The sequence below is a fragment of the Gopherus evgoodei genome, chromosome 3, assembly GCF_007399415.2.
Source record: "Gopherus evgoodei ecotype Sinaloan lineage chromosome 3, rGopEvg1_v1.p, whole genome shotgun sequence".
Lineage (NCBI taxonomy): Eukaryota > Metazoa > Chordata > Testudines > Testudinidae > Gopherus > Gopherus evgoodei.
In genome coordinates, this window is record NC_044324.1 from 111,964,346 (window position 1) to 111,990,815 (window position 26,470).

At 43.6% G+C, this 26,470-nt stretch overlaps 1 protein-coding gene across 1 annotated transcript in view; it reads right to left on the bottom strand.

Moving 5' to 3' along the window:
* LOC115649398 (MFS-type transporter SLC18B1-like) overlaps nucleotides 1-26,470 on the bottom strand; it is a 42,323-nt gene extending 15,853 nt beyond the window's left edge. The window contains exons 1-7 of the mRNA XM_030558339.1: nucleotides 26,425-26,470; nucleotides 24,775-24,920; nucleotides 22,882-22,977; nucleotides 18,491-18,564; nucleotides 11,611-11,758; nucleotides 8,775-8,931; nucleotides 5,915-6,051 (exon numbers count right to left, since the gene is read on the bottom strand). Of these exons, the coding sequence (XP_030414199.1) occupies nucleotides 5,915-6,051; nucleotides 8,775-8,931; nucleotides 11,611-11,758; nucleotides 18,491-18,564; nucleotides 22,882-22,977; nucleotides 24,775-24,920; nucleotides 26,425-26,470 (804 nt within the window). The remainder of the gene's footprint in view (nucleotides 1-5,914; nucleotides 6,052-8,774; nucleotides 8,932-11,610; nucleotides 11,759-18,490; nucleotides 18,565-22,881; nucleotides 22,978-24,774; nucleotides 24,921-26,424) is intronic.

Genomic DNA, 26,470 nt, shown 5'->3' on the forward strand with positions numbered 1-26,470 from the left:
AAATGGAAATTCTACAACATGGAAAAAAAAAAAAAAGAAAGTTAACAGCGGCATTTACTTCCTGAGTAGATGCAAGAAACAAATCGTCCCCAGAGGGCTCAGCATCTATAGCCCTCTAACCACTACATACAACTTCAAATATGATAAATAAAAAACTTTGCAAAAGGACTTTAGAAAAACTGAAGAACCATCTCTTGCACTTCACATATTCCAGAAGGAACCTGACAGCTATATACAAATAACTTGTTGATCACCATACCTACCTACACAGGTCCAGTAACTACCCCAGATACACCAAGAAATCTGTTATCTGACAGCCTGGCTGTAGATACCACAGAACATGCTTTGAGAAGAAAGTCAGAGATACATACCTTAACACACCTAAAACCATCTTCACTAAATAAAGACAGTCCTACAGAGGAGTGGATCATATCACAGAACAGGCCTCTCTGATAGCCCGAGAGAGCTTGCTCCATTACAGAAAAACAAAAGTTCTGATATATCCCCACTTGTCAGTTATCACCCCACACTGGAACCCTTATAGAGGATCATTAAACAATTACAACCCATGCTCAGTGGGGACCACATCCTGAAAAAAAACATTTCCTGAACCACCTCTTCTGGCCTTGAAGCAACCCCCTCCCCCACAACCTCACGAAACTCATCAGAAGCAAGCTCCCTACAGACTAGGGCCCATCAACTCAAAATGGCACCAGACTCTGACAGAACAACAGAAGGAATATCTCCACTGCTATAATGATCAATACCCCACCACAACACACCGTTCAAGATCCAGGAGCTCTACACATGCCTATCACAATGTGTAGTTTACCTCCTCATCCAGTGCACTCAATGCCCGAACAACCAGACAATCACTATGCTGTCAAATAAACTTGCACAGAAAAGTGATAAGACAAAAACACCTTATCACATATGGGTGAACACTTTTCACAAAACTATCACTCCGTATCTAACCTCTCAGCTCTCCTCTTCAAAGGAAACCTGCAAAACACCTTCAAAAGATGAGCCTGGAGCTTAAAATTCATAATGCTGCTAGACTCATAGACTCATAGGTCAGAAGGGACCAATCTGATCATCTAGTCTGACCTCCTGCACAAGGCAGGCCACAGAACCCCACCCATCCAATTTTATAACAACCCCTATCCCAGGATCGAGTTATTGAAATCTTCAAAATTGGTTTGAAGACCTCAAGCTGCAGAGAAACCGCCAGCAAGCGACCCGTGCCCCACGCTGCAGGGGAAGGCGAAAAACCTCCAGGGCCCCTGCCAATCCGCCCTGGAGGAAAATTCCTTCCCGACCCCAAATATGGCGATCAGCTAAACCCTGAGCATGTGGGCAAGAGTCACCAGCCAGCACCCAAGAAGGAATTCTCTGCAGTAACTCAGTTCCCATGCCATCCAACATCACCCCGCAGATCATTGAGCAGACCTATCTGGAGGTAATCCAAGATCAATTGCCCAAATTAACAATCCTATCATAACATCCCCTCCATATACTTATCAAGCTTTGTCTTAAAGCCAGGAAAGTCTTGTGCCCCCACTACTTCCCTCGGAAGGCTGTCCAGAACTTCACTCCCCTAATGGTTAGAAACCTTCGTCTAATTTCAAGTCTAAACTTCCTAATATCCAGTTTATACCCATTCGTCCTCGTGCCTACATTAGTACTAAACTTAAATAATTCCTCTCCCTCCCTAACGTTAACCCCCTGATATATTTATATAGAGCAAGCATATCCCCCCGCAGCCTTCTTTTGGCCAGGCTAAACAAGCCAAGCTCTTTGAGTCTCCTTTCATAAGGCAGTTTTTCCATTCGTCGGATCATCCTTGTAGCCCGTCTCTGAACCTGTTCCAGTTTGAATTCATCCTTCTTGAACATGGGACACCAGAACTGCACACAGTATTCCAGATGGGGTCTCACCAACGCCTTGTATAACGGTACTAACACCTCCTTATCCTTGCAGGAAATACCCCGCCTGATGCATCCCAAAATCGCATTTGCTTTTTTAACAGCCGTATCACATTGGCGACTCAGTCATCCTGCTATCAACCAGCACCCCAAGGTCCTTCTCCTCCTCCGTCGCTTCCAACTGATGCGCCCCCAACGTATATCCAAAATTCTTATTATTAATTCCTAAATGTATAACCTTGCACTTTTCACTATTGTATTTCATCCTATTTCTATTACTCCAGTTTACAAGGTGGTTCAGATCTTCCTGAATAGTATCCCTGTCCTTCTCCGTGTTAGCAATGCCCCCCAGCTTCGTGTCATCCGCAAACTTTATTAGCACATTCCCGCTCTTTGTGCCAAGGTCAGTAATAAAAAGGTTAAATAAGATCGGTCCCAAAACCGATCCTTGAGGTACTCCACTAGTGACCTCCTTCCAGCCTGACAATTCACCTTTCAATACGACCCTCTGGAGTCTCCCCTTTAACCAGTTCCTTATCCAACTTACAAATTCATTCCCATCTTTTCCAATTTGACTAACAGTTCCCCGTGCGGAACCGTGTCGAACGCCTTACTGAAATCTAGGTAAATTATATCTACCGCATTTCCTTTATCTAAGTAATCCGTCACCTTCTCAAAGAAGGAGATCAGATTGGTTTGGCACGATCTACCTTTACTAAATCCGTGTTGCAATTCGTCCCAATTACCATTGACCTCTATGTCCTTGACTACTTTCTCCCTTAAAATTTTTTCCAAGACCTTGCATACTACAGATGTCAAGCTAACAGGCCTATAATTACCCGGATCACTTTTATTCCCTTTCTTAAAAATAGGAACTACATTAGCAATCCTCCAATCATACGGCACAACCCCGAGTTTACCGATTGCTTAAAAATTTTCGCTAACGGGCTCGCAATTTCACACGCCAGTTCCTTTAATATCCTCGGATGGAGATTGTCCGGGCCCTCCGACTTCGTCCCATCGAGCTGTTCAAGTACGGCCTCTACCTCAGTTGCGGTAATATCCACTTCCATATCCACATTCCCGTTTATCATCCCTCCATCATCGCAAGGTTCACTAGTCTTATTAAAAACTGAAGCAAAGTACTTGTTTAGATGTTGGGCCATGCCTAGGTTATCCTTAATCTCCATTCCATCCTCAGTGTATAGCGGCCCCACTTCTTCTTTCTTTGTTTTCTTCTTATTTATGTGGCTGTAGAACCTTTTACTATTGGTTTTGATTCCCTTTGCAAGGTCCAGTTCAATGCGGCCTTTAGCCTTCCTCACTTTATCCCTACATGTTCTGACCTCACCAAGGTAGCTTTCCTTACTGATCCTGCCTTTCTTCCACTCCCTGTAAGCTGTCTGCTTTTGTCTAATCCCCTCTCTGAGTTGTTTGCTCATCCAGTTTGGCCTACAATTCCTGCCCATGGTTTTTTTCCCCTTTCTCGGGATGCAGGCTTCCGACAGTCTCCGCAGCTGCGACTTAAAGTAATTCCAGGCCTCCTCCGCATTCAAATCCACTAATTCCTCCATCCAATCCACTTCCCTAACTAATTTCCTTAACTCTTTAAAATTAGCCCTCGAGAAGTCAAAAACCCTAATCCCAGATCTACATTTGTTTATCCTTCCATCTAGTTTGAACTGAATCAGCTCCTGATCACTCGAACCAAGGTTGTCCCCTACCACCATTTCTTCTACGAGGTCCTCACTGCTCACCAACACCAAATCTAAAATGGCATCTCCTCTCGTAGGTACTTCAACTACTTGATGAAGAAATCCATCCGCTATCACATCCAGAAAAATCTGACCCCTATTATTCTTGCAAGCACTCGTCCTCCAGTCTATATCCGGGAAGTTGAAGTCCCCCATAATCACACATTTCCCCTTTGTGTTTACTTCATTAAAGAGGTCTCTATCCATATCCCAATCAGATCCCGGCGGTCTGTAGCACACGCCAAGCACTATCTCACGGGAAGCTCTAGTTGCTTTTTTACCCAATGTGATTTTTGCCCAGACAGACTCTGTCTTATCCATTCCATAGCTTCTTATTTCGCTACAGTTAATGTCATCATTGATGTACAAGGCTACTCCACCACCTTTGCCTTTCTTTCTGTCTTTTCTAAACAGCACATAGCCTTCAATACCCGTGCTCCAGTCATGAGTACTATTCCACCAGGTTTCAGTTATCCCTATAATATCCAGTTTCACTTCCTGCACTAGTAACTCCAGTTCCTCCATCTTGTTACCTAGACTCCTCGCATTAGTGTACAGACCTTTTAACTTTCGGCGTTTGGCATCAGTGACATTCTTTCCCCCGTCGTGCAGAGACCTTTTACCACCAGCATCACCCGTTACTCTGGTTTCTCCACTATTCCTCCTTGGATCAAATCTTGGGACCACAAGGGTATCCCCTCTCACTTTGTTTACTTCCCTCTCCAGGTTATATTCCGGCGTGGAGATCTCCCAACCATCTCCCCCAACTTCCTAGTTTAAAGCTCTCTTGATGAGGTCGGCGAGCCTCCATCCTAGAATTCTATTTCCCTCTTTGCTTAGATGAAGTCCATCCTGAGCGAACAGTCATCTATCCGTAAACGCTTCCCAGTGACCGTACATCCCAAAGCCCTCCTTATAACACCACTCCCTAAGCCATCTGTTGATCGCCATAATCTTGTCACTCCTTCGTCGCCCCGCTCTAGGAACCGGCAGAATCCCACTGAAGATCACCTGAGCCTCGATGTCTTTGAGCCTCTTCCCCAGTCTGGCATAGTCCTCCTTGATACAGTCCAGCGAGTAACTAGCCGTATCATTCGTTCCCACATGAAGGGCAATCAAGGTCTTAATAAAGGACACTGGATTTATGGCTTATTACAACCATCTGTAACTCACTAACCCCACTTTTTTGTCCTATGACTACAGAGGTGTTAATGGGCCACTTCACCTTGAATGGTCCCTTACAATATGTATTAACTTCTTATGCTAAACCACCTGTTCCACTTTGTATTTAGCTAAGACACTCTGAATAACCTTCCCAGACCTGGAGAAGAGTTTTGTGTAATTCAAGAGCTTCTCTCTTTCACCCCAACAAAAGTTGGTCCCATAAAAAAAGATCTCACCCACTTTGTCTGATATAAAGAGGGATTCAGAACAGGGCATGGCAAGGAGAAGAACGGGGTCTCATTGATGCAAAAACAATAGAATGGAGAAGTTAGAATACTGTAGAGTAGGCTTGGTTTACTTGCCATTTGCCTTTCCCTAGTTTTATAGGCCAATGGCATCAACAATTCGCAATTCTAGATTTGAAGAGCTCAGTCAATTCAAATATTCCAAGATTGCAGCTATTTCAACTGAAACCTCAAAGTCTGTAAATACTCTTCTTACCCAATCATATGAACCCTTCTGCCATTCACACATGCATTATCTGTTCATACTTATCCAGAGTGGGTAAGAAATCAAGAAAAAAAAATGGCACTTGGCAAAGATGCAATTAAGCTTGTTTTTCAAGTTCCCTGATGGGGAAAAACACAATGACAACAACATTAATACATACCTAATGATTTTGTTAGCATACACTTCATTTCAGCATGTCATGCGAGCATACAAACAAGTGTCACTTATCCATTAAGATGGATAAGTGACAAGGCCAAGATAGTGTCTTCAGACTAGACTGTTGAAACAGTTTAAGTGGAGGGGGGGAGGGAGGGAGAACATATTAAAGAGAGCAAAGGGATTCCAAATGAAGTTAAAAGGAGCTGCTGGTGCCCAGCACTGCGGAAATCAAATTACTTTCAATGGCAAGTCAACACCACAGTATTAAGCTCGGCTAATGCCAATGACGAACACGTTTGATAAAACAGAATTTATTAGGACATTGATTTTAAAATATTTCAATTAAAGTACTCTATATTGCTGAATTCATTAACCCATCTGTTACACATTAAGATAACTCACCTTCTCTGAAACAAACAGTGACATAGTGGGATCCAGAAAGCCTAAACATGCACTTAGTGAAAATCTAGTAAAACAGAGAAATACAACTTTTGGCAGAGTAACGAGCATCCAGAAGGATTCCTTGGTAGCGATTGCATCTGTTTTAAGAGAAGAAAAAACTGTGTTCATTTGGTAGCATGGATTGTGTTTAATCTGATATGCTCATAACCCACTCTCTTGCTTGCAAGACTCAATATTCTCCCACAGCCATCTTCAAAGCAGTGGGAATCTCAAACAAGTAAAATTTACAATGTTAATGTCCAACCATGAGCTGTGTTATGAGATCAGATTTTTTTTTTAAAGCCTCGAAAATTGGAAGCTGGACAAAGAAAACAGAACTTAAATGTTCCTACTTAATGCTTTCATCTTAGATTAAAGTAATTGGGCTATTGCCTATTAAGTGAATAGGCAAAAATATGAAATGCAGCCATCTCTCTACAGTACACCATTTGCCATTACGTAAGATCAAACTAGATAATCTAATAATTCATTCTGACCAGTAAACAGGGCCGGCTCTAGGTTTTTTGCTGCCCCAAACAAAAAAATTTTTGGCTGCCCCCTACCTCCTGCCACCTCAGCCCTGGGCTCCCCCCTGAAACATGACCTCTTCATTCACCACAGCAATCCCCGTTTACACTTGCAGTGGGGATCAAACTGTTTCTCCTATTTTTATTTCATTTTAGTATAAATCTCACCCTCTCCCCCTCAGCCCCATCTTTAGTACTCCAAATGCACATGGAAAGCATAAGGATTAACCCTCAAACCTTGTACCCAGAAAGGGATGGGGATCTAGTAAAGAGGGTTCAGGCAGGAGGAGCGGTGTGGGAGTGCTGGGGGCTCAGAGAGGTAGGCACTAACAGCTGCTTCCCCAGCCCTGTGCAGGCAGAGCCAAGAGGACAGACACTGACCTCCAGGTGCCCGAGCCACGGGGGTCCCCTGGCGGGGCAGTATCTGCTGCCCCGCTCGGAGCTGGGCTCTGCCTCTCCCCACCCACGGCAGGCAGCACGGAGCTGAGGCGGGGGAGGTGAGCAGCGGGCTGGGTCCCGGGGCAGGAGGGTGTGGTGGCAGCCCCCTGGCAGCTCGGGCTGCCCAGCCACTCGCCCTGTCAGTGCGCGAGCCAGGATCCGCACCCCCTGCCCAGCCCGGCGGTGCCTTGCACAGCCCACTCGGGCGGGGAAACCTCACGCTGCACCTGGCAAGACAGAGCGGAGCAGCAGCAGGACCCTCCCTGCATGCCAGGCCCCACTTCCCTCCCTCCCCGGGTCCTCACCCACAGGCTGGACTGCAGTTCAGGCTGCCCTGCCGCTGGGGAGCCAGAGCATCATCCCCCGGAGCTGAGCCCCTCTCGCAGCCCGGGCTCAGCTCTGGGACATGATGCTCAGGGCAGCCTGAACTGCAGTCCAGCCCCTGCAACTCAGGCTGCCATGTGCGCCATCTAGCGACTGAAGCCAGAACTGCAATGTCAGTTCCCGCTCAGCCTAAAAGCCTCAGCTGACAGGGAACATCTTGGTTCAGTGCCGGGTCCTGGCTTTTTGTGCCCCAAGCAAAAAAAGGGGGAGGGGGATGGAATGCCGCCCCTTGGAAAGCGCTGTCCCAAGCACATGCTTGGAACACTGGTGCCTAGAGCCGGCCCTGCCAGTAAGAGAAAATTAACACATTGTGCATCATAAAACCACATGTGGAAGTTCTCCCTTCTCAGGGTATTCCTAGTTCAGACATGCGCTACTAAAACAAAAAAAGATTGTCAGTTGTCAAACCAAATCAATTAGTATATTCATGCAGTTACCCAGTCAGGCTTCCTGCACCTTGGATATGCACTCTAGACATTTCAAGTACCATTGTGATGTCTTTTCATTTTTTAATTATGTTCCATTGCCCCGCTCCTGTACACACTTTAACATGTGCACATTGAGACTGCTACTCATATGCATCATCATCTACAAGATTATAATGACTTCCACACTGCAGAATTCCAAAGCTGCATAATTGAGTATTTATATCCAAGCTATAAACATCTTTTGAAGACAGACAAATGGTTAACCAGCATATCCCATGTAGTGGTAGCAAGCAGGATACACACTTATTATATATGCAGTGCTTCCTCTCCCAGGTTTTTTTTTTATATATATATTTACCATCCCCTCCCTTGTGGGCTTTCTTCAAAGCTTCAAGTATTTAGTCATGCAGTTCTTATCCTCCAAAGTTATCACATCTGAACTGTTCCATTAGTTTTATCCTCCAGCAATCTAGTGATGACTACCTTCTAATATTAGGCTGTTCATATTGTATCAACAGTTACTTTCTAACTACCTTTTCCTCTCGAAAATGCATCAGAGTTCAAAAGTACTGCATGCAGGTGGATTCTCTTCCTTGTGTTCGTTATCTCTTGCATTGTGTGGAATACAATACATAGGAATCCATTTGTCCTTGGTACTGTATGACTCCAATTAGCCTCAAAATGCTACTAAGCAAAGACAATTGATCATTTCCAGTCCCAAAGCTAAGAGAGACATGTAGAAAAGTCTCACTGCAATTCAATGCAACAGAGGAAGCTAGCATTTACAGGGATGGACAGAAGATATTTGGTTCATTCCAAGCCATGTGCATCCACGATTTTTAGTTATCGTCAACAAGGACCTGATCCTGCAAAATTAAAATCGATTGCAATTTTGCCAGAAGATTTCTGATGCCTGATCCAGCTCCAGAAATCTCACACAGATAGTTGCACGCATGAAGAATTAAAATATTTTACTGGAGTATGTATCTATCCATCCATCCCAAACTTGAAATATTAACCAAAGGAAGAAGGAAAAGAGCCTACCGTATTTTGGTAAGAGGTACATGTTCAGAGGCACCAGGATCAGCACTATGCATCCTAGTACTATGAAAGGGACTTCATAGCCAAAGGACTGGAACAAAAAGCCACCTATAGGTGGGCCCAGCACCAGTCCAAGCCCTGTAAATGTTTCAAGACTACCCTAAAGAAGGGAAGAGAAAGAGAGAGAACAAACATTTTTTGGGTGCATCCAAATTCTTCAGCAAGTGTCTGGAGACAAATCACATCCAGTGTGAGGAGGTTGGTTAAATAGAAGTGAGGCTCTGTCATTGATCAAGATCTAGAACAAATCAGATCCATCAACAATCACTTTCACATGCAAGGACAGCAAAAGGAGTCTGGAAAGTTGTCTAGGTAAAAGCAATTTGATCCTCTTATTTCAGCCCAGAGAGGACAGGACCAAGTATAGTTCTTATATTTTGGTATTAGCTATTCAAGTACTGACTAACATAGCTAGTTTCCAGGGCAAAACACCTCCACATACCCAGTACATCTGCAGAGAGGCCAGCAGTGAAGTGACTACATTTCCCAAATACTAAGTTCTCCTCTTCAGGTTCTAAAGTAATTTTGTAAGCATATTGCAGACCATCATCATCAAGTCACTTCTTTGGGGCTTGGGTGAAAAATGCCTTAAGTTGAAGCACTTTTCTACTTATATACAATTGGTCAAGTTTAACCCCTGCATCTATCTAATGAAGTCCATCAAGTCACAAAATGGGTATGCTTGACCTGCTAAGGTTGGATTCTTTTATGAAGATACCTCAAAAAAAAAAAAATAGGACGAAGGGGACCTATGTGAACTTAGTCTCCTCTTACAATACTATTAGTCCCCATCAGGTAGTCAATACGTGGACCACAGGCCAAATCCAGGGCTGGCTCCAGGGTTTTTGCTGCCCCAAGCGGTGGGGGTGCAGGGGGGAGCCGCGATCGGTGGCAGCTCCACTGCGCTGCTTTCTTCTTCGGCAGCAATTCGGCGGCAGGTCCTTCCCTCTGAGAGGGACCAAGGGACCCGCTTCCGAAGAGCCCAACTTGCTGCCCCTTCCCCTTGGCTCCCTGAAGCACCTGCTTGCCGAATTGGTGCCTGGAGCCGGCCCTGGCGAAACCCAGGCCATCAGATGCTTTTGAATGGAGCCCAATAATGTATTTCTCATATTTTTATTTATTTTCTTCTCTGGAGTCTGGACCATGACTACACCTTGACCAAAAAACTGCACTTTGACAAAAATAATTGACTACCCTTCAGTTACGTCGTTGGATCAACCTATACTTAGACTAAGAAATTTTCCTTAAAAAACAAACAAACAAAAAAAAAAAAACACACCACAAAAAGTAGTTAGCCATAATATCCAGTGGGAAGTAATAGAACAGTGACAAGCTCACATAAGGGCATGTCTGCACTAGAAAGATGTACTGCTTGCACAATAGGGGTAGTGCTTTCACCAGCATCATTATTTCTATGCAGTAAGGAGAAAAACTACACTGATAGAAATCACCTTTACACTGTATAACTAACTGTCTACATAAGGCTTTTGCCAGTATAACTATTTTGGTTTAAAAAGGCCACCCATAATTAAAATGTGTGTAAAAACTTAAGTGTATATCAGACTTGGGTGTCTCCTTGGAATTAATTTGCTTTAGGAAGGGGTGCAGGGGGACAGGGCAGTTTTTGTTTTTTATTTCACAATGCTGTAGTGGTCTACTTCTGAGATTTTTGCTTTGTTAACAGCAAACTATGATTCTAGTTATTTTCACAGGATTTCAGAGATAACACTGAAGGGCAGACATCTCTCTCATGAAGAAACAAGACTGACAGGTGACAGAGGCCCCAGTTCAGCAAGTCCATCTTTATGAACGGGAGACTTGTATAAAGAGATGGAGGATTTAACATTTAAAGTAAACTTTTATTTAGTTCTCCCACATGCACTCCACCCCCCCGTTCCCCCCCAAAATGATTATCAAAATTTAACAGCAGCACTATTCCTACTCCAAGTCTCCAGCCATATCCACTTCTTAGATCCCTCCTCCCATTGCTACTGGCTTGCTGTTTTATAAGTAGGGTACAGCATTAGTATCATGCAAAGTTGGGTCAGCATGCCCTCCCTTGTGTCTACTCCTAGTGAAGCCATCACCAGTGCAGCTGGACACAACAGCATACGGCACTTTGCAACAGTCCCCACTAGAATGGAGGAACCTTAGAATAAAAAAAAAAAAATCCCAAATGTAATGGTTTAACTGCTCGCTGAAGCACCTGGTTAAAGCAGATTGATCCTTAGGCAGAAAGTGGCATGATAAGCCAAGATATTTCCCTTTGTTGTGTTATGTCATAAGGAATTCAGTTTTCATGAAGACTAGATTAAATATAAGCATTTTTTAAATGCTTGAAGTTGTATGTTGTCTGTCAATATCCTACCCATATTTAAAACAAGGCTGGTAAACTGATCACAACAAGAATTAAAAAAAAAAAAAAATCCCTCCTCTCCTAATCTTCAGAAAGACACCAAGGTTTTTATTATTTTAAACACTCCTGTTTATGTTACTGAATGAGCTCAGTTTTACTTCTTTATTCCTTCCATTGTTCCAGGACCTGCATAACTTTTGTTGCACCTGGATCATGTTTATTCATCCAGGCATATATAGTTTTTAATTCAAATTAGAGACTTTTTGTCAGGCTTTTTAAATTGGAGGAGCTTATATTAGACACCTGACATGAGCTGTAGGGTTACAGTGGCTGTCTGGTACACAAAATGCATAAAGATGAGAGTCATTAAAAAACAAATACTTATTCTGGACATTTGGCTATAATGTATAGTTCTGTACATACCATTACTGTAGCTATATTATTGGGAAAAGCCTTTGCAAGAATAGAAAACGAAGCTGTCACTGCTGCAGCAAAGCCTATGGCATCCATCGCTCTAACCAGAAAACATAAACCAATGAATATTGGTCCATCAGGTGCTCTATCCAACATACTGAAAGAACAAGGAAACAGAACAAAATGAAACAAGCCAAACCGATAACAGTTTTAAACAATATGCTCGAGTGGTCAAAGCACAGGGCAAGTCACTTGCCCTTTGTCAAATGGGGAATAACTCTTACCTACCTATCACAAAGAAAGTTTGAAAAGTTTAGACACTTAACAGACAATGCAGGTTCTCCCCCCTCCATCAGAGTCCAGGGACAGGGTCCTGATGAGAAGCTCAGTTCCACTTTGACTCTTAGGTGCTGTGGAAGGTGTTGTCCCAGGACCTGCTTGGGTGCTCCAGCTTTTGCACGTGTTTGATATATTAGAAGCTCCAGTATCTCTCGGGTATGTCTACACTGCATTGTAAATCCATGCCAAGACTTAGGTTTGAGCCTAGACCTCCCTTAGCATCCACACACAAATATTCTGACTTGGACTCTCAGACCCAGCTCCTAGGACATGGGTGAAAAAAGGTGTTGGGTCAGGGAGGGGAGGGTCTGAGCCTGAGTCCTTCAGAGATTCAGGTTCCAAATGTCTTTTTGCAGGGTGGATGCAGCTCAACCCTGGCTTCCCAGGGTCATGGCTGGACAGCTTGTCAGCATTGTCCTCCAGTCCTCTGGGCCAGTGTTTCTTGGCCCTTTTAGCTCAGAACTACCTACTTGATTCCCAGAAACTAGAAGCAACCCTTCCTTCCCATGCTGGTCTCTGAACTGGGAACACAGTTAACCATCTCCTGTGTTAGCACACTTGCTGTAGGATGACTTCTTGTGGCTGGCCATGGGTACTAGCCAGTCTCGGAAAATCAGCCAGATTCTGGTTAATCTCTAATGCAAGACAAGAAAGCCATCTGACTTCAGCAAAAGTACCAGAAATGACCGTGTGTACAAGGAAAGATTGGAGAGACTTGCAGCATTGGGGATCCACCACTCAGCTGATCAATGCTCAGAGTGAACAAAGTGACTCTAGACCAACTACCACAAAGTCAGGGATAAACAACCACACCTCTGGGAACTCTGTCTCTTCTCTGAGGAATTTGATGGGCTAATGGGAACTGAACATCTCACTGAGCCTACGGTGGTGCGTGACAATGTGCTGAGCAGGGATGGCACCCTTGTAAGCCCTGAGTCACAGGCAACACATAGCAAACCAGCCACCATCAGATCAAGCACAGGAAGGATTCTGCTGCTCATGCCAGTCCTTGAGGAGGTTCTGCATAGTGAGCTGCTACAGCAATCCTGAATCCATGCTGAGAGGAGCTGTTTGAAGATGCCCCAGGGAGCAGCCGCAGCAGAACTGAAAGCATCAGACATAGTGGCACGAAATTTTTGTTAATATAGGCGGAGTCAATTTTGGCTTATGCCCCAATGAAAATCATCATCAGGGATAAGCAGCATGTATCCGCTAAAGGTTACCCCACTCCCAGCCATCATATGGAATTCAAAATGGATTCCGGGAAGTGAAAAAAAAACAAAACAGTTAAGCAGTTCTGATGAAATTTTTACTAAATATTCACACACACCCCCCTTGTCCCAAAGATGCATTGTAGAGATAAAGAGTCTTTTACTAATAGTACACAATGCCATACAAATCAGCACCACTAATTGGACAGGCAGCTTGGCATGGTTCACTCTAACTATAATGGAGATTGGGGTGGGGGAAGGGAGGAGAGAACATAACTGTCCAAATGCACCTGGGTTGTATTTACTCCAGGAGTCCTGTATTATGAGTCAAAAAGATGCCAGGAGGGGAGTGCTTTCAATCCTTTTACTGAGCTATTATCCAAATATGGGGAGAGGGGTTAAAAAGTTATTTAGGCTATGGACATCTATGTGAAGTCCAGGCATGTGTGCATGCGATATAAGGAATCAAATTGACCTAGGGTGTCTGTATGTAACCCACGAGGGCTGTATTGTAAGCCTAAGCTGCACTGGGTCATTGCCTGACTGCAGGGAGCTTTCAGGGAGGCTTCACTAGATCTGCAAGTGAACTCTGCATCCTGTTGATTTCCATACAGTCCCAGTTATTAATGTCTGCAAACTTTTCCTGGAGCATAAACTCCAAACAGGTGATCACACTTCAGTGCAGGGCATGCTTATGTGGGCCCTCCTATGTAGGTCAGTAAACCCCTTCCACTCATAGATGTGTTGGTCAGGCATTACAAGTCTAAAAGGATTATAAAACCATGGTAAGCGGTCCCCTTCTTCCACCATACTGAAAAAAAAAAATGGACTGGAATTTTAGAAGTAATTTAAATTGATTTGTAATCAGACCTTATCCTAACATGATTGCTTTCTGCTCAATTCCCAACAGTGTCAGAAAACCAACTTCTTTTTCTCAGAATAAAACCCAAAATACCATTTTTGACCTTGACTTTCACTACTGATTAAGTCAAACTTTTTGAAATACTCGGACAATATGTTCTTTCATTTGTCTTGCCAACCCTTTCACCTCTGCAGGGCAGTCAGTCACGCAGGAACCTTTGGGGTCAGGGAGGGAGGGAGGGCCATATGATGCTACAGCAGTCAAGGAGGAAGCAGGCAAGAAGAATTAATGGTGGACATGCTGGATAAAATCAGTCATAAGCAGCAATATCAATGGGAGGAAGATGTACGGTAGATTGACAGATCAAGAGAGGCTGTAGCACATTAGGGGAGATTGGCAGCATTGTTTCTGGAGCCCAAACAACACTTGAGGGAGAAAATTCAAGTTCAGCAGAAAGGTTAGGGAAGCTGCTTGTGCTCATGGCAGTGAGACTGAAGGTTCCAGCCCCACTTATCTCTGTACCTCCTGCCCCAGTCCGACTGTCTGACCCCCACCACTCTACTGTATTCTGCAGCCCCAGAACACTTTGGACCATTCTGTGATCGGGCGGTACATGCCCCCAAGGCATGAACTCTAATTGGAATGGGCACATGTATCTCATTTATTCTTCCAGTTCTGTGCAGCAGCAGCCAGTACATACATGATGCACCAGAAAAGCCAAAGAACTGGGGAAGGAGGTACTCAGAATTGGTCAAACAGAGCTGGAGTGTTTTCTTCTTGGAGTGGACAGGATGAGTCAATTAGCTACCGACCTGTCTTCGTGAGAGAGAGACAGACTTAGTGCTAAACTGGTACCAGCTCCCTATCTTATCAGTCTGTTAGCCACCCAAACAATCAATCTCCTGAGAAGCTCTACCAGCCTTTCCTTTACCCTGCAGGTTACACACTAATCCCCATGCTCCCTTGAAGAGTAGAGTATTTCCTGTCATATCCAGACCCTGTCACTGGGCACTCACAGAAGTTATCAAGTTGGCTGTCTCCAAAGAAAGCATACTCACCAGCCTGTTTTATACTTAATAAAGCGTGAATCCTGAACTGAAAAAAGCACTGAGATGAATTTATAATAAACTCAAGAATAAACTTATTGATTAAGGACAGAGATTTAAGTGAAACTGGTTAAGATGGTCACAGGGGAATTGGTTACAAATAAAACAGAAGTATAAACCCTTCTCAGAGATGAATAAACTTTTAAACAGGTGGAAAGCTTTACCTGTGCTAAGTTTCTTGCCTACAGCAACCCACTCAGCCTCACTAGCCCCAGGGCCAGGATCCAACTTCCATGGCTGCAAAAAACTGTCCATTTTGCTCCCTCAGTTATGGGCAAAATGTTTTTGCCTTATATTTCCCCAGAACTCTTGTGTGTCTGGGATCAAAACAGACAGACAATCTCTCTTGCTTTAAATCTCCCCTACGCCTGGCTTTTCCTGGTAACTTGCATGCAGATGTAGTTCCCATTGTGTTTTGGCTTTCACAGTGCTTAATTTTACATCAGATATGTAGGCACACTGGTAAGTCAATATTCCTTTGTCTGAGAGAAACTAGTTTATCAACCCTACCTAGTAACATTTTCAACATAAGTTACATATTTTAAACATTTTTAGTACATACATACAACTTCTTGAGAGTAATACCTGCAGATGCATCTCACAATGCTTAGAATGACCAGTACAGTATAAGACGTTATTTGACATCTCACACAATCTTCTTTAAAGACAAATACTATGACAGCAACCTGTTAGGTGTAGTGACTTGGACAGGTCAGATAAGATTCACTAACACAAAGCAGTGAGCCACTAATGAGTCTGTGTCACAATTGTTCACTTTTTTGGCAGTGATTTAATGAGCACCATTCACTGTTTTTTTTGCAATTTTTCCTCCCTGATATTAGGAGTTTGGTGGCAGCTGGGCTGGCCTGTAGTTTTTAATATTTTCCAGTTTTTATTAAAACCATGTCTAGAATTAAAGTATTTTGTTTGCACAAAGATGGTGTCATGACAGCTGTTTATTATCTTTACCAAAGCTGACTACATAACAGCAATCCAAAAACAGTGGGCTGAAGCACATGCCCATTTTACAGTAAAGATTTAATATATATAAATAAAAGACCATATATTCCATTGCATCCATACATTTAAATTCATTAAGAACCCCCCAGAGGTAATGGAAGTGTGAATGGGATCCATCCCACCACAGATGATATTTCACATTACTATAGGTATACAGTCACACTTACTATTCACCCTCATCCATGGGGTGGGGCAAGCCCACATTGTGGCTGTACAAAGCATCCCTGATTTCCATGGCACATGTGGATCCTGATTCCATTATAATAGGTGTACTGGTCTAGCAATCCATTAAAAGCCTGAGTGCACACCTGAAGAAATGGCTTCACCTTGTGAAGAGCACAGCAAGCCACAATAATGGACAGCATAACACTAGCATCCAAACGATCCAGTAAACTGCTATAGCAGGATTTCAATCTGCCAAACACACACTGAACCACCATTCTACAGCTACTGAAGGTGTAATTAACCTTCTTTTGCCAGGCCTTCTGAGATCTGGGTACTGTTTCAGAAGCCATATGGGGTACGTGGAGTTCCCTAGAACAGGGAGGACACTTACTCTATTTATTACCATCTCATTCAGTGGGAATAATGTCCCAGCCTGTCCAGGAAGGTAAAGTCCTATTCTGCAGAAAACCTTGGCACCATGCACTTTCATGGATGCCAACATGGGCTGTTCTAGCAATTAGCCTCTGTGGTCAACCAGAGCCTCCGTGATGATCAAATTGTACCACTTGTAGTTCATGCACTCATGTGCTCCTTGAGGAGAGCAAACTAAGGACACGAGTCCCATCCATGCCCCAGTGCAGTTTGGAAAGCCCATTCTCTCAAAGTTATTTCAGGGACTTTGTTTATGCCCACTAACCTTTGGGTAAATCTCAGTTCCAATTGCCACACAAATATCCACCAGCACAGCTCCTACTACTGACTTGCCAACACCAACCTGTAGCAGTCAGGGACAGAGCTTCTTTCAGATGGCTATAGCAACCTTGCTCTCGACCAGCTTGGCTCCCTCACATGTGTCCTGATGCTGAAGTGTCAGCGCAAGCTGCTGACAAAGCTCCAGAAACATCTGCTTCTTCATGTGAAAGTTCTGAAGCCCCTGCTGGGCATCCCAGATCCACATGATCTGATCCCATAAGTCTGTTCTCATGGTCCTGATCCAGAAGTACCAGTCAACATATTGGGGAAAAATCTGCAACTATAACAAGAATCATTGACAGCACCCACCAGCTGGAGTCTGCAACATCTGTATTCCCCCCCAAACGCCCCCCCCCCCAACACTATTGAAATATCCACCAGCATCTCATGGGCACTCTATCATTTCCAGAAATGGGAGGGAAAGCGCAAGCAAGATAAGTTCTTCCAACAGTGCTTCACCCATGTTTGTGGCTCTGGTTCTTGGGAGTGTGTAGACCCAAAGATGGCTCAGCTGGATGTATTGGCAGGTTGAGAACTTCCAGTGAAGTGCCATAGGCTGGACAGTCAAGTTTTCCCACAATACACAGTGAAACAAGGCCTAGAATGGCTACAGCTAGAGGATGCACTAGGACGCCTGGAATATGTCCCAAGAATAATGTTTGACTGGGGTCAGCATAGCACAGTATGGATGTGTCAGCATGATTCCAAGACCCAGGTCCAGAAATTGTAAGCCCTGGTTCATGATGCAGTGTGGATGCAAAAGATACTGAGTCTGCAGTCTCAGATCCTAGAGACCCAGGCTGACAACGCAGTGCAGACATACCCCTAGTGCCTGAACTGGAAATGGAGAGTGAAACAATCTCTAGCCCTTCTCCAACTCCTCCGCCCCCTTTGGGGGCAGAGGGCCAGCACAGCATCCTTCTCCTCGTGAAAACCTCCAGTGCCTTCCTCAGTTGCCCCTCATCATTTTGCCAAGCAGCATCCCCACAGAGCTGAATTTGGATTTCACAATTTCACAGCATTGTGAAATAGACCCTTTTTAAAAATAAAGCCTACATAATCAGAAATTAGTGCCTTAGACCCTACAATTGCCAGGCAAAGTTTCCAATTTCCAAATGGATTTAAAATAATTAAGAGTCCCATTTTATGAGCTAGATTTTGTATGTACTTATTACCATACTTGAGGTTTTTTCAATAACTAATTAGCAAATTGCATTTATGGCATCTTCCAGCCAAGGGTCTCAGAGTGCTAAATAAATCTTATGGCTCCCAGAATTAGGCAAGTATTATTCTCACTTTACAGAGGAGGAAAACTAAGACAGGTTAAGTCATTGGCCCAGTGTCAGAAACAGAGCTGAAGTCTTTTGACTCCTACCCCTGTGTCAAAAAAAGACAATGCAAATTTCACACTAGAAACAAGAAAACACACTCACCCAAACAGAATTGTAACACATCCTGAGACAAACATCCCAGCCACAAACATGAATTTGGCTCCAATTTGTACAAGCTGCAATTGATCAAGAATAAATGTTACATTTTAATTATTTCCAGTTCATTTTTAAATCAAGGAAATTTATTTGGAGAGAGTTTTGTTATGAAATAAAAAACACTGTGTGCATGCTCTAGAAAAATCACTGACAGAACAAAGGCAGAGAATCAGACTCCTCCCCGCCCCCCCATTTAGCTTGTAACCAAACCTAAAAATATTCTAAATGGTTAAGTGACTTAACCTACTTTTCCCCAATGGTAAGTCACTGGTAGAGCTAAGTCTCACTGCCCTTTGCTGTAGTCTATGGACAGTGGCAGAATGCACCAGCATTCTTATATCGCTTAGATAGAGTGACTCACATACATCCAGCATTGCCTATAGCAGGCAGTAACGGTGCTATTAAAGTAGGCAATGGGGAGCTGACTAAAATGGCTGTTTCCATTTGCTCAGCTGCTAGTCTTGGATTATCTATCGAACAGACAACAGGGTATGCAGCTCAGGACATATAAGCACTAGAGACAGAAAACACAGGATCCGTGAAAGGCTAATTATTCAGGGAAAAGGTCATTCTGTCATGGAAGCCAGTTTAAAAGAAACTAGTAACCATCTCTGAGGTAGGGAACGCACTTCACTTGTCCCCATTCTCAGAAATGCCAGAGGCAAGACAGCATGGCCTGCTTTCACTATAGACTCTGCCAGCTAGAAAATGGATGGCTGAGGGCGCAGCCTCTGGCCAGGTCACCTTCAACAATATAACTCTGTGTGGCTTCTTATTGCATTCTAACCCTCCCTTAGCATGAGCACACATTTCAGTTTCTTTGGATTGTTCAGGGCTGGAGAACCAGTTCCTGGACTGCAGTGTGTTTTACTGAAGCCAGTGGTTTGTCCTGCTTTCAGTGAAACACAGATGTCTGATCATTGCTACAGGCTACACACTTGTCTCTTCCATTAGTGAGAAGTTGTGTGCTTCACATAGCCCCCACTCACTTACCTTGCAGATGAGAAGTCACACACATACACAGTAGTGGCAGCCGGAGCCCAAGCCCAAGTTACCAGCCCCGGGACAGCTGCTCCTTTTGTCCCTCTTCCGCCCCATCAGCAGCCCAGGGGAGGGTGGAGAGGGCAAAAGGGACCTCACTTTAAGCAGGGTCCTTTGCCATGGCACTGCTTTAAAAAGTCAGCTGTACAGGCTGTTATCAGTGGCAACTTTTTACCAGTACACTGTATCAGCTTGTACCACCTTACTTTCACCCCAGTGGTCTGTTGTAAGGACTTTTATTCTTTTTTTCTTGTAAATTGCAGGGACTTCCTATTGGAAACAGAGGTCTAATGCTCCCCCCAGCTCCCAAAAAACGGAAGGGGCAAAATACAAACACTTTTTTTTTTCCAAGTGTGTTAAAAGTGTAGCTAGGGCCTTAAAGCAGCCTGTACACTAGCTTAAGAACTATATTCGATAGCCATATTTAAGGTGGGAACCGAGAAGACATTTTCCAACTCTAAAATGTTTTCTTGCGTGGTTTAGCTCCATGCCCACTGGCTGGCAAGACTGCAATCACTGCAGCAAGAGGGGGGAAAAGAGTCAGTTTTGAGGGGGGGGAAAGAAAAAAAAAAAAGACTAACAAGGTGTTTCTCAAATCTTTGAGTGCTAGTCACAAAAAGACAGGCAAAATTGAAATTGGAAGAAGATACTCCAAAAAGAGAGCAGACAGGAGAACTTTTTTTTGATTACAGCATATTCTGGCCATAGTTTTGACTAGGGCTGTCCACTAATTGCAGTTACTCACAAATTAAATTGAAATTAAAAATTGGCAATTAATCACACTAATTGCACTGTTAAATAGAAGACCAATTGAAATTAATATTTGGATGTTTTAATATATTTCATATGTTTATTCTGTGTTGTATTGAAATCAGTATATTTTTATACAAATAATTGCACTGTAAAAATACTGTTTTTCAATTTACCTCATAAGTACTGTAGTGCAATCTCTGTTGTGAAAGTGCAACTTACAAATGTAGATTTTTGTTTTGTTACATAACTTCACTCAAAAACAAAAAGACCACTCAGTTCTACTTTTTGTTCAGCCAGTCACTCAGACAAACAAGCTTGTTTACATATACAGGAGATAATGCTGCCTTATTTACAGTGTCACCAGAAAGTGAAAACAGGCATGTGCATGGCACTTTTGTAGCTGGCATCAGGGCCAGCTCAGGTTGTTTTGCCACCCCATGTGGCAAGAAAAAAAAAGCCTGCGCAGCGGCACTTTGGCAGCAGCTCGACCATGCTGCTTCATTCCTCGGCGGCAGGTCCATCGCTCAGAAAGAAACGGAGGGACCTGCTGCCAAATTGCTGAAGACCACTGACATGCCGCCCCTTCCCATTGGCTGCCCCAAGCACCTGCTTTGTTTGCTGGTGCCTGGAGCCAGCCCTGGCTGGCATTACAAGCTATTTTTGTGCCAGATATGAAACATTCATATGCCCCTTCATGCTTTGGCCACTATTCCAGAGAACATGCTTCCATATGGATGACGCTTGTTAAATATAATTAACGCTTTTTTTTTGTGACTGAACTCCTTGAGGGAGGATTGCATGTCCCCTGCTCTGTTTTACCCACATTCTACCACATACTTCATGTTTATAGCAGTCTTAGATGATGACCCAGCACGTTTTGTTCATTTTAAGAACAGTTTCATTGGAGATTTGACAAAATGCAAAGAAGGTACCAATGTGAGATTTCTAATGATAGCTACAGCACTTGACCCAAGGTTTAAGAATCTGAAGTGCCTTCCAAAATCTGAAAGGGATGAGATGTGGAGCATGCTTTCAGTAAGTCTTAGAAGAGCAACATTCTGATGTGGAAACTACAAAACCCGAACCACCAAAAGAAAGAAATCAACATTCTGCTAGTAGCAACTGACTCAGATAACAAACATGAACATGCGTCGGTCTGCACTGCTTTGTATTGACGCATGTCCTCTTGAATAGCGATTGAAGCATAAAGGGCAGGGTCGGCTTCAGGCACAAATGGAGGAAGCACATGCCTGGGGCAGCACATGCAAAGGGGTAGCATTCCGTCCATTCTTGGGGCAGCACAGTCCCGCAGCCCTTTTTTTTTGTGCACTTGGGGCAGCAAAAATGGTAAAGCCAGCCCCGATAAAGGGACATATCAATCCTTAGCGCATCTGACACGTAAATATCTTGCAATGGCAGCTACAACAGTGCCATGAGAATGCCTGTTCTCATTTCAGGTGACATTGTAAATAAGAAGAGGGCAGCATTAGCTCCTGCAAGTTTAAAACTTGTTTGTCTGAGTGATTGGCTGAACAAGGAGGACTGAGTGGACTTGCAAGCTCTAAAATTTTACATTGCTTTGTTTTTTGGTACATAGTTCTACATTTGTAAGTTCAACTTTTGTGATAAAAAGATTGTACTACAGAACTTGTATTAGGTGAATTGCAAAATACTATTTGATTTGTACAGTGCAAATACTTATAATCGAAAATATAAAGTGAGCACTGCACACTTTGTATTCTGTGTTGTAATTGAAGTCAATATACTTGAAAAATGTAGAAAACACCCAAAAATATTTAAATGGTATTCTATTGTTGTTTAACAGTGTGATTAATTGTGCTATTAATCACAATTGTTTCTTTTAAATCACTTAACAGCCCTAGTTTTGACCTCTTCTCCCAGGAGGTCTGCCTCTGAGAGCCCAGTGGTGTAAAAACAGCACACAGACTATTGCTCCTAACCCAGCTAGCTGAATGTGCAGTCAGAGAGAAACCTGCCTTCTTTATAAAAAAGAGTAGCTTCTCTACTGTGATCTGTAGAGTATTTGCCGATGATCACCAGAGCAACTTAGTCTCATTCTGCTGGACATATTCCTTGTTTCTAGCTGAATTTACAGGTGCCCAGGCTCTTCATTGAAAGGAAGAGCATGAATGTCTGTAAAAGTAATTGGAAAATAGGAACACAACAAATACATTTACTGGAGTATGGAGTGAGTCTCAGAGTGCACATAATTAGTTTTTCCTGACCACTAAACACCCAGGAATGGGCAACAGAAGATGGATCACTTGATGATTACCTGTCCTGTTCATTCGCTCTCAAGCACCTGGCATTATCCTGTCTTCCAACAGTGGCCAGTGAGCTAGATGGACCTTTGGTTTGACCCAGTGTGGCCATCATTATGTTAATGTATCTTTTCACTTGCTTAAAAGAGCAAATGTATACATGTCAGAAGTCAAATTGGTTTATTTGGACCAGGCTCTGCATAAAGTTGTTAGGGCCTATTCCATAATTAAGTCAGTACTGAAAACTGTAAAAATACTTACATAATTTCCTAATATTAAAGAAGTCAAGAAATTAGATAAGGCAAAGCATCCAAAAATCAGTCCAACAACTGTATCACTGGCACCCTTTTTCTCTGCCTGTAAAAGGAAACACCAGGACAGCCAGACTTAGAACATGGGCAAAAAAAGGACCTCAGTTCACAAAGGAAAACGTTAGCATTAGGTAAAGTACTTTTAATCAAGTCTTACATCTTTACAGCAATTTAAAATCACCTGGCACCACAATTCAGTATTTCTTTAGTCAGGAGCAGAAGCAGCATCTATTACAAGTGGAAGCAGGTGTGAAGGATGGAAATTCTAAGTTGCTGTGTTGCACTACAGGTCAGCTAGTAGGACCTTACCCAGAGACAGCACACATTCCCTAAGTCCATACACAGATGAAACCTGGTGTGCACAGACCACATCCCCCCTGCAAGGAAGGGGCAAATGAAGGATTCTGCTGTCTCCGCAGCGTGGTTCCTCTACCCCTACATCCCAGGATGCCACAGAGGACACCCTGCAAATTTGGGATCCATGCAGAGGAAAAGGTGTGGACTGGGCAGGGGGAAGATGACGACATCTCCCCGCTGGTCTTATAGAAGTTATCTGGGAAAAGGTAATATGGTCTGTCACTGTACTTTTCCTTTCCAGTAGAGCTACACTGCCAGAGGGAAAGAGAACTAGGGTGACTCCAGCACTAGAGGTACAAGGCCTCTGCACAGATCCTGGTGGCTAGGTAGCATCTGGGGGCAAGCTTTGAAGATCACTCCATGCAGCATGTGGGCAGAACACTGGAATGTTTGAGGGGAAAACCCTTAGCCCCCCTCTTTTAGGCATTGCCCCAGGTGGGGATGATCTGGCTAACTGACCAGGGCCTAAGGTGACCAGATGAGAGACATGAAATATTGGGACTGGGGTGGGGGTGGGGGGTGTCATCACCGGTGGAGCAACCAAAAAAAAAAAAAACAACAAAAAAGCTGCCAGAGCATAGGAAAAATTGGTGGGGGCTGAGCACCCACTGGCAGCTCCCCACCCCTCCCCCAGCTCACCGCATCCTCTCCTGAGCTGGCTGCCGCATCCTGCTTCTCCGCTCTCCCTCCCAGTACTTGCGCCATCATATAGCTGATTTGTGCAAGCCTGAGAGGGAGGAGGAGGCAGGGCCAGGGCAGGGATTTGGGGAGGAGGTGGAGTTGGGGCAGGGCCAGGGCCGAGTTGAGTTGTGCTGGAGTACAAAATATCTGGACAATTTGCATCCCGAACATTGGTGGGGATACGGGACAAACAAGTAAATATCGGGACAGTCCTGATAAAAATCAAGATATCTGGTCACCCTACCAGGGCCTGCCTCTCTCTCCGAGCAATAGATTTGCTCTAAAATGATTACTCTGAAGTGTCATGGGGCTCTACATACATTTATTTTTCCTCAACTTGCACATCAAGTTTGCTTAATTTAATATGAAAGTAAAGGGATTTTCCTATCTGCCAGCCTGGCAAACTTTAACCTGGGAAAGACTGAGGGGGAAGTCATAAGTGGATGAGGGAAGGGGAGGGAAGAGAGTGATCCAGAAGATAAGATATTGGAATGGAGTCAAGAGACCTGGATTTTATTCCTGGTTTTCCTTACTGACTAGCTAAGAGGCCTTGGGCAAATCACTTCACCTCTCTCTACAGTTACAGCCTCATCTAAAATAGGTTGTAAGTGCTTTGGGACAGGAACAGTTTCTTACAGCACCTGGCACAATAGGGGCCTGAGCTCACATGTAGCCTCTAAGGGTGATGCTGAAATATAAATCTGATAACTTTATAAAAAAAAGTAATTTCTGATTTAAAAAAAAAAAATCACAAAATGTGCAGGTAACTTGAATAATAGTTTGCAAAGCTGTACATTGGATTTACCTCTCTTGGAAAAAAGGGCCCCAGGATCGAATAGCAAATCATTGAACTGAAGTTTAAACAAGCTGTTGCGGCCATTGTGAAGAGCTGATCTTTGGTAAATCTGCTTGACTCATCACTGGGAACTTCTGGTCTGCCATTCTCTAGAACTACAAATATTTGCATTAGGCACAATTTCAAGCTGTCTGTTTACAAGAGATGGGCTCTCCAGGATTCAGAATTACTAACCTAAACCTATGGGTCAGGAAAAGGTAATCTACTAGACTGTATTTGGTCCTGCCATGAGGGCAGTGGATTGGACTCAATGACCTCTCGATGTCCCTTCCAATCCTAAAGAGTCTATGAATCTATGTTCTGCCATTAAAAGCCATAAAACCCACCATTTTCTGAATGCATTACTGCACCAATTTACAAGGCTATGTCTACACTGCACAGCTTACAAGCCTTGTTACAGCTGTAAGGTAAGCAGTGCAGTCACTCTTTCTGACAAAATAAAAGCACGCCCAACAAGTTGTTTTTTCCCCACACCCCTGAGAGATATGAGTTTTAATGAGGAAAGTGCAGCATAGACATAGCCTAAGTGAAGCCCTCCCCACAACCCTATCGGTATAGACTCTTGCACCCAGATTCCATTTGACTCCCAGGGTCTCTCCACAGCTTGTCATTGATGCTGCAAAAGAATCTGCCACTGCACTCTCACAGAGTTGCAGTGTTTTAGCTACACAGTATTGACATGCTATAAAGTCTGCATTTCATCCCTTACAAACACTTTGTTTTACAGCCTGGAGACCCAGAAACAATCAGCTTACAAATAAAGATGCAAGAAACATTGAAGATACAAGTGTAGGTCATCTACCAACTCCTTCTATCCTTCAAAGAAAGTTTGCAAGAGATAGTATTTAAATTTACTCCCTTTCTTTCTCGCCAGTCCTCCAGGTGTAGATTTCAAGTGTTCCTGATATTTTGCACTCCAGAATGAGGTTGAGGCCAGAAGAGAGTTCCCAGGAATATCAAAGATACCCTTTTGCTCTTTTTCCAAGGTGCAGTAAGATAGTTATTTAACAGGTTTGGCTTCAGGCTCCACTGCAAGTCTTTCCATTATTTAGCTAGGGTCGCAATTAGGGTCAGAGTTTTAAAATAGCCAGCAAGAAACCTTCAAGTTCATCCCTTCATAGCCCTTATAAACGGACAAAAAAGTCCTGCTGAGCTTTAGCTAGACTTCACATAAAGACAAAAAGCCCATTGAACACATTACCCCGGGATAGAAGATGAAATGGGTCAATTTCAACAGTGAGAGATGTAAACATGAAAGGCAAGAAGTGTCAGTCTGTGATCTTAGTGTAGTTTTAAGTTCTTCTGATGTGCAAAGTTTAGTTACAAAAATAATAAAAGGAAAAACGCGCAGACAAAACGGGTCACCTACCCCCAAAAAGTTGCAGTTACTCAGATAAATCAGGTCCCACTTTAAGCAAACGCAAACCACTAACCTAAACAGAAGAAGTCAGCCGGGGTTTTCAGAAGCGTTCAGACAATACTTGGGTGAAGTAGTCACCCAATTTCCCCGGAGGAGGGGGGGGGGGGAGAGCAAAAGACATCCGCAGCCCAAAAGGTTAAAGACAACAGGATCTAAAAGACAAACTCTCCTACTCCTACCTGGGGTTTGCAAAGTCTCCTGGGTCCCTGCTTCCTGGCTACCCAT